Below are 15,770 nucleotides of genomic sequence, written 5' to 3'. Positions count from 1 at the left end.
GCCTTGGTCTTATCAGGAGCCAGCTCTCAAAAGCCAGGAAAGAAGTGCGAGACTTGTGTTTAACCAAAGAGACTGAGATGTTCAGGAAAGTGAGATTTTCATCATYCTTGGGCTTTGAAGAATCACTGTTTTATGGCAAGCCCATGAAATCAGCTGTGCAGGAAAGACACCTCTGCGTGTTGAAGATGTGTTGACCGGTTCTYGGTGGTGCTGGCTACCGTCTGGCTCTGGACGTGGCGGGAGCTCGTGTTTGCTCTTGCGCTCGGCCTCTGTGCGAGGCCCCGTGGGGAGGATGTTAAGTGTGAAGGTGTTGGGACACCTGGCAAGGTACGACTGCTGTGGATGCTTTCCAGGAGGCATGTGGCAGCAACGGGGAAGCACRCCTTTTGTGTGCGACTTGTCAGCAATAGCTAGTAACAGAACTCACTTACGTGCAGCCAGACGGATGGGAGTTTTGTCAGATAATTAAGATTTTTCTTGGATGAGGATGTGTTACATTAATTTTTTTATCTCTTGGTTGATTCATGTACTYTTTTATTAAGAGTGCAGTTTGTTTTAATAATAAATATCTCTTACTACATATGAACACAAATGGCCATCAGTTATTGCGCACCATGATGCTGAAAGTTGTTTTTTTGGCTGTGGGGTGAAAATGTAAAGTAGACCAAATTCGATAGGAAGTAAAAACGGTACAACTTACCATTACAGTGTGATTTAGTGTCTGCCAGAACTGGCAATCTTCCTTCTCCCTTCCCATAAATCATGAGTTAGTCATGTGTAACACAATAGTACAGGGCTTAACACAGCTTCCATAAGTTAGTAAGTTTAAGCTGGTCATAAAAATAAGATTGATTCCCAAGCAGACACCATGTTTTAAGGGGGAGGTGGAAGAGGTATTTTTCTTGATGRGGTAAAATTGTTCAGTAGCTCTTCTTGTAAGAGAAATCAAACTATGATTCTTTCAGGACAAAAAAAATTTTGCATTTAACTTTCATTAAACTTAATAAAGTGCAGTGCTAAAGACATAACAATTTTTATAGTAATTTCAAATTTAGCAGATCTTTTCAATACTTAACTACTTGATTAAAATATTTTGTAGAAAACCATTTAATAAGTGGAATAGAAATAACTGGTAAAACATTTTAAGATGCCATGTGTTTACATAAATGGAGATTTYGGGGGCAGACCTCAATGCCTGAGTGCTCTTATTAACCAGATATTTAACTGTATGTRTTTTTTTTCTTTATAAATGCTGGTGTTCTAGAATGCGAGCGTCATGACCTGCCATTTGTTTGGTTTTGAATCCTTCTGGAAAGAMAGGGTTTGTCTCTCCTGGCTCTCCTGTAGTGTGGGGAATGGTTGGAGTTTCCATTTTTGGACTGGCCCATCAGTTCTCCACGGTAGGAGAGAGCTGGACCGGTGGGGGTCCAGTCTGCTCGTGCCCCCACCCTGGCCTTGTGGTCCCGGCAGTGCCGGGGGGATGCGCTCCCGGTCTGGTCCCAAACCCAGCAGCCCGCGCTGGGGCGAGCGGGGACAGACTGGCTCTCCTCGCAGGTTCTTCGGAGCGCGACCCGCTGTTCTGCKGGTTTATCGTCGAGCTTTCCCCAAGTTTCCTCGGGCGCCTCGTCCCCGGGAGGGTCCCTCAGAAGGGCAGGCTGGTGCCTCCAGCATCCTTCTGATCCAGCCTCCCCGCCCGCAGGGCGAGAGCTCGTGCTGCGAATGATAGCTAGCTGGCTGTCAGTAGCAGAAAACTCCGTAAATATCAATTCACGTTTGTAAGTGAATTATACCACTTGCTAGCAAGAAATACGATTTTTTTTTTTCCCAAGGAGAAGGCAGATTTCTTAAGCAAGTTACTGAGGATTAATTCACAACACAATGCCTCTTTTTCTTTCACCAAAATAGTGTTTTCTGTAGCCAAGACTGAAGAATGTAGTTTCTGTGAACAAATGATTGATGCGTGCTGCTGAAATTTGATGCAATTACCCATCAAACTTTGTATCAGATACCAGTGATGGWAATGTATGGTGCTGCGCACGCATCCTGTCTGTGGATTCACAGCGCGTTGATTCAAGTGACAGTTGTCCTGAAAGTAATTAATTTCAGTAKTCATAAGAGGATGGATTTGTATACATACAACTGCTTTTCCTTTCAGACGTGCCTGCTTTTGGGCCTACTTTTAATCGCTGCAGAGCATGGTATTCACATACAGCTGTGCACGAGACTGCCCGAAAGCAGAACGGGGAGTCTGGAGCAGGGTGATGTTTGGGCCAGCGTGTCAGYGCACAAAGCAGCAGAGGAGGTGAAGGCCGAGCCCTCGGCCCCCGCTCTGGTCCCCGTGTGTGCCCGACCCAGGGCAAAGGGGGAGGGCAAGCGTCCGGGGGGGTCGAGGGGGTGATGGCAAAGACCAGGGAGGCCAGGTGAAGCAGACAGCTTGTACGGCTGTACGCCTGGCACAAGGATCGTCTCTCTCAACCTGGTATTTCTGTTGCATTTTTTCTGTTAATGTGCACAACTATGGCAGTAATAGGATGCATTTGACTTTAATGGCTCGATTTGTCCAGTTTTCTGTTTTTTAAAATACTTGTTCACATACATATAAATATAAAACAATGTACRATGCAGGTGTAGGTAAATAAACTTTAAACTAATCCATGCATTTGAGATGCTATAGTTTTACTGCAAGATATTATTCTTTATATGTCTGCAGAATAGCCTAATTTATTTGGAAAACTTGTCAGAAAACCAAAAAGAAAATACAAGAAAYATTTTTCTCTCCAAACTTAGCTTGCTTACGATGTAGCACTTTAGACTGAAAATATTGGTTAACTGTTCAGCCATACCGGGTGGGGGGGGTGGAGTGGGGGAGCAGAGCAATGTGAGTGCGTTAAAGGAGTTGATTCACAAGTGTTTAAAAACAAAAAACAAAATAGCCTCCAGAGAAGAAAAACAACAAAGAACTCGTTACTAAAGATTTCCTGAGGATGTGCAAGTAAACTCAAGCAATTATTAAATGTTTCTTTTTTTCATTAATGTGGAAAAAGCAAACCTGTTAATGAAAGCAAACAAAATGCTGTGATAGGAAAATTGTCAGTAATGTTGTGACTTTATAAGRTACTGTAACATACTGGAATGACAGCCAAAGAGGTTCAGGGAATGCTTTAAAAAATAAACCAAAATGAATCATTTCTAGCCTTCATCCCATTTGCTTAATTTTAGTTTAACATTGTTTTGCAAAAGACTGCTTTGAATGTCACTGTCTCTTTTAAAAATTTTAAATTAAAGCATTTGTTGCTSTCTTTAATTTTTCAAAATAAAGGCCTACTACTGCTAAAGAATAAGTAGCATAAACTTACCTATGCAAGCTTGTTTGACACAGGCCCCTTGAAAGGTCAAAGAACCACCAGCTGTGGGTACCTGGTGTATTGATAATGACATTGCAGTAATATGAGCTATCTTTAAAAGAAACACCCATCGTCCTGGTACAGCAGCAGGCGCTCCAGCGGGGAGAAGGCAGCTCCTCTTGCCAGCGAGAGCGCCGGGTGCGGAGAGCACAGGGAGCTCCYGCTGCCAAGGAGGTGTCTTCCTGGCTGCAGACACTTAGGAAATATGTTCCCAAGTGCATGATAGGTCGATCCTCAGTCAATTCTCTTTCCATTGACACTTGCTTACTTAGCAGGTAGCATGAGTAAGATATTTCCATTACATTTAAATTAATATTGATATATCAATACATCTTTGCTGGGTTCTTGCTCATTTATTACTTCGAGAGAGGTAACTCATATCTCATTGTATATACAAGTCCAGAATTCATTTATAACACAGCCATAAAGGTGATAGATGAGTATGTGATTTATTTGAATATCATCTCTTCCTTGCAAACAAAGGATTCATCTGTTGTCACTCCTAGTGACCTGCATGTTTGGTCTGGAAAAGTAAAGCATCGTTCTTCCAGAGAGCTGCTGCGTCATGCCCCGGGAGCGTGGAGAGAGCCGAACAAGGACACGTGGCCGAGGGAAACAGTATTTTCAGTGTACCACACTGTTCTGTCTGAGTACTGCAGACTTACTGACTGTTGGGTGGGAACGTGAAAAAGCTGTAGTTTAGATCTAGTTGTGCCTGAGGTCAGACATCACGATTCCAGATCTCCTGGAGGTAGACTTGTGTATGCTGTAGGTACAGCTTAAAATATATATAGAAACAATCATGTTTATTTGGAGCACTGAGTGCTTCAAAATATTTTGGGAGCAGAAGCTTCCAATATGAATCCTTTTYTCATTTTGGATTTTTGTCCAGGATATATTTTGCTGCAACAGAGGAGACGAATGAATAGACTGAATCTTGCTACCATTCTTTGCTGGCTTGATCTTGAAGCTTTAAGCTTCTATATGTTTTAATTAAATATGGAATGACCCAATTTTCTGTTTTATGCTTTGTGCAGTTTTGGTTTTATCTTTGTGCATATGAAATGGCAAAGTAAAACAGTTATCTAGAAATATTTGATTAATATAAATGCAATCACTGCCTGCTTCTGCCTGTCTCTGGTGCTGAAGTATGTGAATCTGTGCTATTGATATGGTCTTTACTAAAAGTACGTATATAAATACTATGGGATGAGATTCCGCCCAAAGGGCCACCTTGCAGGCGGCTCTCTGTGCCCAGCTTCTCCGTCTGCAGCACGAGGAGGTRCTGGGTACTCGGACACACAGAGCTCGTGTTAGACGCGGCGCAGTGGTGTGGGCAGGATCTGCAGTCCTTGATCTGTGTATGTGGTGGTGTGAGCACAGCTCCTGAAGTTGCAAAGTGGAGAACCGTATGTATAGAAAGGAATAAATAAAACTCAAGGTAATATTTTCTGTTTGTTAAAACAGTCATCTTTTTGAAGGATATATTCTAAATGTTAAAATTAATAATGTAATGATCGTTCACAGATACTGTGAAATTTTGCATAATCAGATTTATCTTGGTGTGTTGGAACTGAGCATGGCAACAAGGAGTGGCTATTCCCATTTTTGAAATGCCTCATTGGCAAAGGTTTCCTGGCTGGAGGGACACAGATCCCATGTGAAAGTGGAAAGGTTGCAAGAATGCTTTTGTAAGTTGAGTGGAGTACTGATCATCTTTCAAACRTTTTTTGCTAGCAGTGATTACTGAAGCTGTTGGTCTGGCTGTCTGCAAGGATTGCCAAGTGAGGGAAATCCACATCAAATCAGAGACTTTGCCAAGGGAACGTTCATGAATTCAGGCAGAAATGCATGTTACTGTATATCTTTATTTTGGCATGCTCGGTAACAAAAATTAACACCTGATAGAATATGAAGTGCTCCACATATGATTTCTCTTTTTTAAGGAAACTTAGCTTGAAGTGTCATCCTTCTGCCCTCCCCACCCATATTCCTTTTGCAGGAGCTATGTTACAGAGAAGCAGATCACACAGGCAAGGTGGCTTTGGTTGTTCTCTGCTTGTTCTCCTGGACCAGAACATGGAAAAGTTGCTAGTGAGAAATCCAAACTTTCTCTCCACTTAGGGAGTAACCGAGAAACTGGTGCTTTCAACAGAGAACATTGGCCTAGGGATTTTAACATGAAAAAAGCCTCTGAGTCACAGTGAATGCAAAAGAGGCTGTTGTATTCTTACTCTTAAATATTTTTTTWAAATCTTCCTTTTTGGTAGATTTTTGTTTTTTCTGCATGATGGTGAGTGCCTTCTACTTTTCTTCCCAGAGCTTCTATTAAGAAACCTGGCGTCTCCCCTGATGAAAAGAGTCATCTGAAAAAACTAAACACTACTCTTTGATAGTTGCATTGTCCATTAAAATTATAACTAGACATTCCTGAAAGAAGGATAGAACTTGAAAGGTTTTTTGCTTCGTTTTCATAAATGTGAGGTTGCCTTAACTGGAGCTTACGTGGTAGCTCCACTGTGCATGCATGTGGCTGGTTGGACAGCCAGAGAAGAAGCCAGGAAAGATGGCCAGTCCGGCTGCCAGAGGCACTGGGATTCATTTGGTCTACGGGGGGCTGTACCTGCTAAAACTTGATCCAGTAACTTGTGCAGGAGAGAAGGATAATAGCTTATAAAATAAATTACTGCAAAATCATTTGACAATGTCATCAGGAATAATACGTTTAGACTTTCTGCTTTCAGGTTTGATAACACAGCTATTGAGATCTTACAGGGACTGTTCTTGCAACRTCATTTTACAGCACATTTGGAGAATTTTTCCAAGCTTCACTAATTACCATATATCAGGCTTTTCACACCTCATCATTCCCTAATTTGCCTTGAAGTAGATTATATTAGGAAATTAAAGCAATACCTGTAGACGCTGTTGTTTTTTTATACAAGAGCCTTTCAGTGCCACATTCATAAAAGATATTGTATATTAGCTGACTAGATATCAACAGTAAAGTTGGAAGTGTATGGCTTAGAATGGATAATTATTTTCATCCTCCTGAGAACTATTTTACTGTTCAGCCCAATATTTGTGATATCTGCATGTTCCATTACAGCTGACTTAGTAAAAAGAACAGCTCCTTATCTGAACTGCATTGAACTAGTATGGTGGCTAAGTAGACTTTTTTTTTTTTTTTTTTTCCTTTTTAAATCAGAATCTAGCAATAGCTGTTTCTATAAAGTAAACAAGGCCAGTAACTGGAGACCTTTTAACTTCTGAAGACTGTATCATGTGGTCATTCAATTGTGTGCAGGTTTCTTATGTATTTATGAAGACTGTTCCTGCTTTATTCTTTGATGTGATGATGCTTCCTATCAGATCTTCTCTATAAAAGCTGKCAGCCATTAGCTATAAACAGGGTTCACATCCATCCTAAATGATTTGTTTTAACATTTTTTTGTTTTAATCTGATGTTTGCTTTTATTCTCTCACTTCAGACCTCCTYTTGCCCCTTTAGGCCTTTCTGATAGCTGAGCCTCCCAGTAGCAGAGCAGCTTGCAGTTTGGTATCTCTCTAGACAACAAGTATATCAGAAACAGAAGGAAGTATGTTTGTTTTGTTTTGTTGCAGTGAGTTTTGATGCTTTTATTACTGGAAAATAGCATTAGTGGTTTTTTTTGTTTGTTTGTTTGTTTTTCCAGAATCATGGAAGTAATGTGGAAAAATACTGTAAATGACCTGTTTAATGATGTTTATGACAGCTTTACAGGATATATTGCTACCATATAATTAGAATTAGAATTCTTTTTGTTCTGAATTAAGATAAATCTGCATGTAGTTATGAACAGCAAGAGATATATCATGCAAATGATGAAAGGCTGTGAATTGATCCTTCAGATTACTGGATGCTCTATGGAGTTTATGGAAATGAAATATTTGGGATATTATATCGGGATTATATTGAGATTCTTATATTCCCTATGGAGATGTAACCAAGAATTACTTGTTTAGGATTCAGAAAAAAACCCTTTATGTAGCAAGCTAATGAAAGGTTACTGCAATTCAGATAGTCAGGCACACTGAAATATAACAGAGCAACGGTGGTGATTAYGATGCCTTGTGTCCCACAAGGAATACCTGGAATGGCTGTGAAGCTGGACTTGCTTTTACTGGRTGATAGAGCAGGAACGCTCTTCAGCTTGAAACGCTCTTTTGTTCCTGAAGAGAGAATGAAGATTGCTGACTGCTTTTCCTGACTCTGGGAGCAAYGTTGCTGGCGGTACTGAGCGAGAGAGCTACATGGATCAGACTACAGAGCCATTGACGGATTGCTCAAGCAAAATCATTTGAGAGATAGTCTTTAACTTCAGGTGCCTTATTTAGAAGAATAATGGAAGAATCATAGAATCRGTAAGGTTGGAAGGGACCTCTGGAGATCATCTAGTCCAACCTCCCCGCTCAGCAGGGTCACCTAGAGCATGGTAGACAGGCAGGCCTTAGAAAGAAGGTAAAATAAGCAGTAAAGATAATACTTTGAACTAAAATATAGTACACGTTACTTAATGGCAAACTAGAATAAAATTCAAAAAGTAGTTTTAGTACAGGAAACTGGAGATTTTCCCATGAGAAATGGCTGCCTTGTGGACCATCCACTGTGCAGTTCCTGTTAGTAAGGACTTACTTTGTTTTGCTTTATAACCAAAGAACAATGTTGCATTGCCTAGAACAAATGTTTATATAATTTCTTCTCCTGAATATTCTTTGGCCGTAAAGAATGAGTTATTCAACACTGTGACAATTTTTCTTTTTAAAGAATTAACTAATGCTTCTTCACATTCACTAYCAAGTTACCAATTACGGTTGAAAACTTACAGTTTTTGTTTGTGATCCTAAAGGATTTCTAGTAATACCGAATCTCTATTATTTAGAAAATAAAAATGTATAATAAAACTGTGTCAGTATAAATAAATTTGATGGAGAGTAATAAACTACTTCTGTTTTTTTAAATAAYTGGCCTTTTATACTGAGAGATGGTATCCTAGGCTGTGCGCAGGGCAAACTGAGCTGTTTCAAGTGTTTGTATAGTGTCTTCTATTATCTGTAGCTATTTTTCAACAAGCTCATCAACTGTTGCCATAACTGGGATCTGGGGGCAGGTTTTGRTTTCTTTTCTTTCTAATTATTGCAGCATTGATGTGTCAGATCACAAAACAGTTGCTAACTATTGCTTGCTGTGGCTCTGGGAAACCAACTGCATCGTGATGCTGAGTCACAGCAGGAAAGAAAAGAGAGAACTCCTAGTTTTAGGGGATTCCTAGTTTTAGGGGATTACTGCCTTTGCAATTGGTATGTTTTCTACGTATCTGAACTGATTTTTTAAATCGTGCAGAAGAGTGTCTGACAAGGTAAGTGTTGTGCCCCTTTGGCAYGTGCTGTCCTTTGGAAACTTGTCCCTGGAATGCTCTCCAGGGCAATATTCATGCAGGGCTTTGATAAAATACTGTGGTGTTTAGGCCTCTTCTGAGCTGGTCTGTCCGATGCTGCTTCGGACTGGTTTTGGGTATTGCTGTGACTGTCGGCGTTTTTGTAGACCCATCTCTGGCTCTCTGCTGCATTGCAGTGCAGTGTTTCCGCTGCGTGGTGGTTTCTTTTCCAATGAAGCTGAAATTTGTTGACAGAATTGTCCCTTAGCCCTTAGGGGAGCAGCACATCAAAGCTGTGCAGACCACATCGTTTTTAAAATACAGTGCAGTTAAAATCTCTGGCCAGACTCGTGCTCTCTTGAGAACGGCAGGATCGGTTCCGGGGATTCGCTGCCTTGGGCACGAGGGGACTGAGAGCAGAGCTGAAGCCCGGAGCCGCCTTCCCGGCAGCTTTCCGGGGGGCGCGGGTGGGCCCAGCAGCAGTGCGGGGATCCGTCCGCGCAGCGCGGGACCTGCGGCCGAGCATCCCTTCTCGAACACGAGCGGGAAATCGCAACTGATTCGGGGCTCCGCCGTCAGGGCGTTAAGCGGACGCGGTCTGCTTTGGGGAGCTTCAGCATCGTGCTGATGCAGCTAACAAACACTTGATTTCACGCATAACAAAAATCTCAAGTTTTAATGATGTACGTTGGCTTTTTTTGTTGCTGAAAGGAGGGCTGCAAACTTCCTGCGCGTCCCAGGCAGGCTGTGCGCCCGCTGCGGGCCGCCGGCTCGGCGGAGGGGGAGAAGGGCTGCGGGGAGTGCGCGGCGTCACCGCGGCGTGCCCGYGACTCCCTTCTCCTGGAGGCAGTAACGTGAGCGACCGCAGCTCAGCCAGCCCAGCCTGGCGCAGCGGCAGGGCCTGCTAAGGAYGACCTAGTTCTTCAGCCCTGTCCCCTGAAGGGAAAGGATTGGAGTTCGCGAAGCTGCGCGAAGCTGCGCGTTGCAGTTGTTGCAGCACCGTCCCGCTGGGACGAGGAGGCRCCTTCAGCCCCGTTCGCTGCCCCGCTCTGTGCCTGGGGACCTGAGCTGTCCTCTACCTGAACGTGCCTTCCAGAGTATCGGCTATCTCCCTGTATTTATAGTTTGTATTTCGTTAGCTTGCATAGCTAAGTATAGCTCGCAGTATCAGAGAGGTCTAAGCCTGATTTTTTCACAAGATATAGAAATAGGTATTGATCATTTCTGTGCTTTGTACCTACTAAACACCCTTAGCATTCAAAGCATTTGCAACGTGCAAAAAACCTTCTTGCCCAAATCTGCTTGTTGGTTAAATCAGACAGCTTTGCTTTCCACTCATCTGCGTTATTACTGCTTACATGTCACTGAGGGGGCTAGGAATAACGCGTAGATACGGCCGTGCATACAGCCGAGCCTTCATCCCGCTGTCGATTCCCAGTGCCAGYGGTGAGGATTTGCCTGGTGATCTGTGTCGAGAGAGAGGGACCAAATAACCCGAAAGACCTCGGCAGCCTTTTCGTCTGAGCTCACCGTCCTTTGCGAAGTTAGCCTTGCTTGGGCTGATTTGTCAGGAGAATTAAAAAGACAGTGGAAAACGCATGAGGAATTTGCCAGGGCTCGCGGCCTCGCCTGCGGGGCCGCTGTGCCGCTGTGCGGTTCGCGCTGGTTGCGAGAGGAGGGCTGCTGCCCGCGYTGCACCCTGGCGTCCCGCCACAGCGGCAAAGCAGGGTTATTTGTCACTTACAACCCAAGCGCGGGTGCTGCAACCAGAGCATTTAGGAGAAAGGATGTATGCTTAAAAAAAAAAAATTCCTTGTATCTTATAAGTGTTGCCAGGTTTATTCATTTGACAGTCCCTATCCAAAGCCTCTTCTGAATTGTTAACTGCATTGAATGTTTTGAAATCTTTTGGGGCCCTGCCTTATTTTCTTCCTTCTTTATCTTGAATTTTATGATTTCTATTGTGTGCTCAACCAAAGGCCTCAGCACTTCCAATAAGCCCTTGTTTTCATTTTCAAAGGAGACCTATCTCTTCTGACAGATGATGAAAAATGTCTGCAGGCAGAATGCTGGAAAAATAGTATTTTTATTCTTTGTGGGCATGCTTCATGTCAGTTCTGTTATCCCTGCATGTGCTAAAATGGTCATTGAAGAGATGAGCAGTTAATTCTTGTGCTTGAAGGTAAAAGCTATTTTTGATAGACTTTTTAAAAAGCACATTTCAAAAATATTTGAAGTCTGCTTCAATAAATCCATAAGAACTGCTGAATCACTGTTCCTTGTTAGGTGCAACTATTAAATAGAATTAACTGAAGCATGAGACTCATACAGATGCCTTCTTTGAATGATAAGTAAATACAATTCCTTCAGAAACAATACAAGTCTGACAAGGTATAGAAATGTGAAGAGAATAGTGGATTTGGTTTCGAGATCTTGAAAGACAGCTGTAAAAGAAGAGTTCCACTGCAGATTAAAGCAGCTTTGCTCCCTCCATTAGAAGCGTGTGAATTTATGCTCTTGAAGAACAGAGGACTCCTTTAGTGCTTGATTTAAACTGGAGTGAAATCAATGGTTCAGAGAAGGTGGCAAGGWTGACTTGAGCTACTATTTGGCCTCTACTTGGGGAGAGACTAAATTAAAATAATTGTACTGCTTGGAAAAGAGGCAATCAAAGGTAAGCTGAAGATCTGTAAAATCATAAATAGATGGAGAAGAATGATTAGTGATTCACGGCATCTCAGAACATAAAAACCAGTGGAAATGTAAGAAAGCAAATCCAAAACAAATACGAGAGACCTCTTTTCCTGAACAGTGCTCAGTTAAGTCTTTGCAGTTCACTGTCAGAAAGATAAATAGGTTTAAAAGGGGAGTGCACCACTTCCTGGCGAGTAGAGCCCTCCGGGCTGTTAAACACAATGATCTGGATGGAGCCTCCCCATCACGAAGGGTAAATCAGTGGAAGAATTACTTTAAAACCTGCGTGTTCATATCTTTCCTCCCATGAACTATTTGTCACTCTGAGACAGCGTACTGCGCCAGGAGGCTCTCCGTGCTCACCTGGGGAAGCATTTGTGTGCCTGTGATTGAAAGGTAGTCTTTCCGTGAGAGACACAAACCAAAGCTTATTTTTTCAGTGTATTGAAGTAGTATGCAATTATAAAACTAAAAAATTCAAGAAGCCTGAAGACATTTCATCTAATCAGTTCCTCTGTTGATATTGTTTGTTCCTGTGTTTTTCCCAGTCCTGTTGTAAATTACTCCATAAACAAGTTTTTCTTAATTTATCTACTGAATCATCAGCACAAAATTTAGTTTTGGTCAGTAGAAGTTTGACCTCTTTTTGCCTAGTTTAGTCTCTATTTTTAGCTGGGATTTCTCTTTGCTCAGTTTTTTCCCCTTCTAATTTTGTCTGCTTGCAGTCAACCACTAAGTACCCCTGAAGAGCATCAATTCTGCCGTTTCTATATGTGTTTAGCTTATGATATTCTTTTACTTCCTCAGGCGGAAGGAGATACGGTGTAGAAAGCATCGAATCTAAAATGACTACTTCAGACATTGATTCTGGTCATGTCTCCTTACAACTCGACCAAGTATCTCTGGGTAAAGTGCAAGCTGTGGAAAACTTAATCTTTGTGGTTTGGAAATAACTTGTTTCATAAACTTTTTCTGGCAGTGGAGTATGCCAGTGAATATTTTAGATATCTAAAAATGAATTTCTTGTTTGGAATTATGRTATCTCATGTAACTAGTATGTCGTTAGAGGGGTAATACCTTATTTGTAAACCCACCCAAATATATTTAGGGGTATGTTATGGATATCATATGAAGCATTCACCTTCTTAGAGCTGGCAAAAAGCCGYTAATGACACACTGAGACTCATCCCTTTCTGTGAAGGGCACTGTTGTCAAGGTAAACAAAATACTCCATTTATTTAAATTCTCATAAAAGGAAATCAATCCAGTATACAAAAATTTCATTTTCCGTTACTTCAGCCTATAAATTCTCGTTGCTTTTTCATTCGCCCTCCATCCCTCACACGCCTGCTCGCTTTGGGTTTTCTGCTGGCAGTTCGTGCTGAGATTTGCGTGCTGTGGAGGGAGCTGCATCGCAGCTGCACCGCTCCGCGTGGCCGCGGCGCGGCAGGGCCGGACGCGCCGCGTCTTTACGTCTGCCGTCTAAGTACATCAGTAAGTAGAAATGGCAGGAGAGGATCCCCGATACTCTATGTCRGAAGGATAATTAAGCCTCAAGCCTGCGCGTCCTTGCGTTCAGCCAGAGGGATCGCTTGCAAACTGGGGCGTGCTGGTGAGCGAAAGCCTGGACTGGTGCTTTTTCGGTGAGGTCTCACGCAAAGCGGGTCTAAAGCAGAGCAGAGTTCGGGGGCCTTTGCCGAACGTTGCGGTCGGAAGCACGGGCTGCCCCGACGGGCAGAGGGAGCAGCGGGCTCAGCGTGAGGCAGGGCTGCGGCACCCGCGTCCCTGGAGCTCAGCAAGGCTTTCTGCAGAGAGCAGGAACTCCACTGCTAAGGACCGGCGTGGAAGATCGGCACCAGCCTGTAGAGACACGTCAGCAAGGCCAGGCCGCAGCACGAGACCAAAACAGCGCAGAACGGTGAAGTGTAATGTTAMAGTGTTGTATGAATAGCCTCAGAACGAGAGGGAGGTCTGCAGAGGGTGAGTGCCTGTAGCTGCTTGTACCTGCGGATCGTCCCGATCAGCCCTCCCCGTTGCAGAGGAGCCCCGGCGCGGCGCGGCGGTGCGGTGCGGCGGGAGCCCCGCTGCTGCCTGTAATCACAGTGAGACCTGGCGCGCTGCTTCCCGTTGCAGCAAAGAGCAGCGCTACTTTGATCAGAGTGCAGGATAAAAATACAGCGAGTAATACCGGTAAAATACTCGCTGTTCAACTGAAACATAAACTGGGACTGCAGAAACAAAGTTTCTGCGCCTCAAGAACAGACTATTAAAAAAAAAAAAACTTTTTATATAGATTTCTGATAGGTTCTTCTAGAAAGCACTGATCTAGTTTTCTTGGAGAAATCATAGTTTTCTCTATAAAAAGTCACTTTATTTCTTTCAGCACATTGTTGATGAAAATTTTTTATTTTCTTAGCATTYTTTTCCTTTGTTGCAAAAATAAATGATCTAATTACTTTTCGGTTAGTAGGAAGCCTTCATAAGGGACAATTTTAGGATATTAAGCATTCAGATTGTTCAAAATAAACATGATAATAGAGATGAAAAAGGGACACAATGGCAGAAAAATAAAACCAGAACTGCTGGGTTCCTTTGTGAAGATCAAATGGCAGTTAAGAGTAAATTAAAAATAAAAGATGTCATTTAGACAGGCTTTAATTTGCAAGTGCTTCAGATAATTTCAATAGTTATATAAGTATTTTCCAAATCTTTTCTGTCTGCAAAATCTCCTGGAGAATCTGATACTGTACTTTGTAATCCTGTTATAAATATCATGAGAATCATAATTTACTGTTGTTTGTGGTTACAATCAAAAATGGAGAGTGGAAAAAAATATTTTTTTAGAAAAGGAAATAGATGCATATTCACATCCAGATAGTGATGAAACTTCACACTGCGGCATACGTAAAATTCTATTTTTTTTAAGTGTTCCTTGTTGATGAAATGCAAAAAATACAGGAATCCAACTSATGAAGGATAAAACCGACATTCGCATATTAAACATGGACTTTTTTCTATCTTGTGTTGCAGCTGTCATTTCTCGAAACCAGGAAGGACCTGGAGAGATGGGCAAGGCTGTTCTCATTCCTAAAGATGACCAGGAGAAAATGAAAGAGCTGTTTAAAATCAACCAGTTTAATCTTATGGCCAGTGACCTGATTGCGCTTAACAGGAGCTTGCCCGACGTGCGGCTGGAGGGGTGAGTGTCCCGGGCGTCCGCCCGCGCTGGGCTCGGAGAGCCGTGCTGCGCCCCGCGAGGGCTGCCCTGCCGGCCCGCCTCGGGCCCTGGCTGGTTTCAAGGCGTGATGTACGGTGTCGTCCAAGGGTTTAGTAGTGGGCGCTGCCATCGGTGGTCATGTAAAGGAGCTCTGTGAAAATGCCTGCGTTTGTGGATTAAATCTGTGCAGGAACCTGTGTATGAGCGCAGAGCTCTGCGGTGGCTGTGGAGGAGGTGGGGAGGTGTGTGCGTGCACAGAGAATTGGACTTGGAGATTTTCTAGACAAATTTCTTGTCTATTGATAGTGATTAGAAAAAAATACAAGTGTGACATACTGSGAAATCTGTACTGCTTTTGGTTATCTGTTCTTGTACCTGCAGGAAAAGTGATCCCTCTAATAATTTTTCTTGTACCAAGTTGCATAAAGTCCTAACCAACTGCGTGCTCAATCATAATCTTTTTTCCTTTTTTTCCATAAACTATTTTAGGACCAAAAGAGCTGAGATAACTATATTTTGGTTTTTGTAATTACTTCTAGAATTGACTTTCAGTACAAATTTCTTTTTACTAAAGCAGCTACTCCATTACACATTTTAATATCTGATGCAATTTATATTTTGAATTTCTGCAAATTGTCAAGGTATAGCAATCAGTTCACATTATGGCACATAACAAAATGCCATCTGTTCCCCTCCACTGCCCCCCCCCCCTCCCCCCCGGGAAAGCTATTCATTTTAAAGCTTTTAAAATAGTAAAAACATCAGTGACCACTCTATAAAATTTTGTAATTACACTGTTAGCACTTAAGCATTGACATTCTAATGTCGATAAAAATAAAACACTAGCTACAGTGTGTAGGTTTGTTTGAATTTTATCTATAGGCTTTTCTTGAATAATCAAATTTTATACAAAATTTTTCAAAATGGCTTGCATTGATTGAAAAAAAAATGAAGGTTTTGGATTTTTTTTTATTTTTTTTTGAAGGCTCGCCATTTACACTCATAATTTCTGCATGGAAGCTCATATCTGTAGTGGCT

At 42.3% G+C, this 15,770-nt stretch overlaps 1 protein-coding gene across 1 annotated transcript in view; it reads left to right on the top strand.

Annotated features, from left to right (window-relative positions):
• The window catches only part of GALNT13 (polypeptide N-acetylgalactosaminyltransferase 13), a 130,123-nt gene that overhangs the window by 26,245 nt on the left and 88,108 nt on the right, over positions 1-15,770 (top strand). The window contains exon 3 of the mRNA XM_085304340.1: positions 14,546-14,714. Within this exon, the coding sequence (XP_085160466.1) occupies positions 14,546-14,714 (169 nt within the window). The remainder of the gene's footprint in view (positions 1-14,545; positions 14,715-15,770) is intronic.

This window comes from Rhea americana, unplaced genomic scaffold (genome assembly GCF_003343005.1).
Source record: "Rhea americana isolate MKP2758 unplaced genomic scaffold, rheAme1 scaffold_206, whole genome shotgun sequence".
In the NCBI taxonomy this organism is placed as follows: domain Eukaryota; kingdom Metazoa; phylum Chordata; class Aves; order Rheiformes; family Rheidae; genus Rhea; species Rhea americana.
Note: the sequence above shows the minus strand (reverse complement) of the source record. Positions and strands in the feature narration are given on the sequence as shown.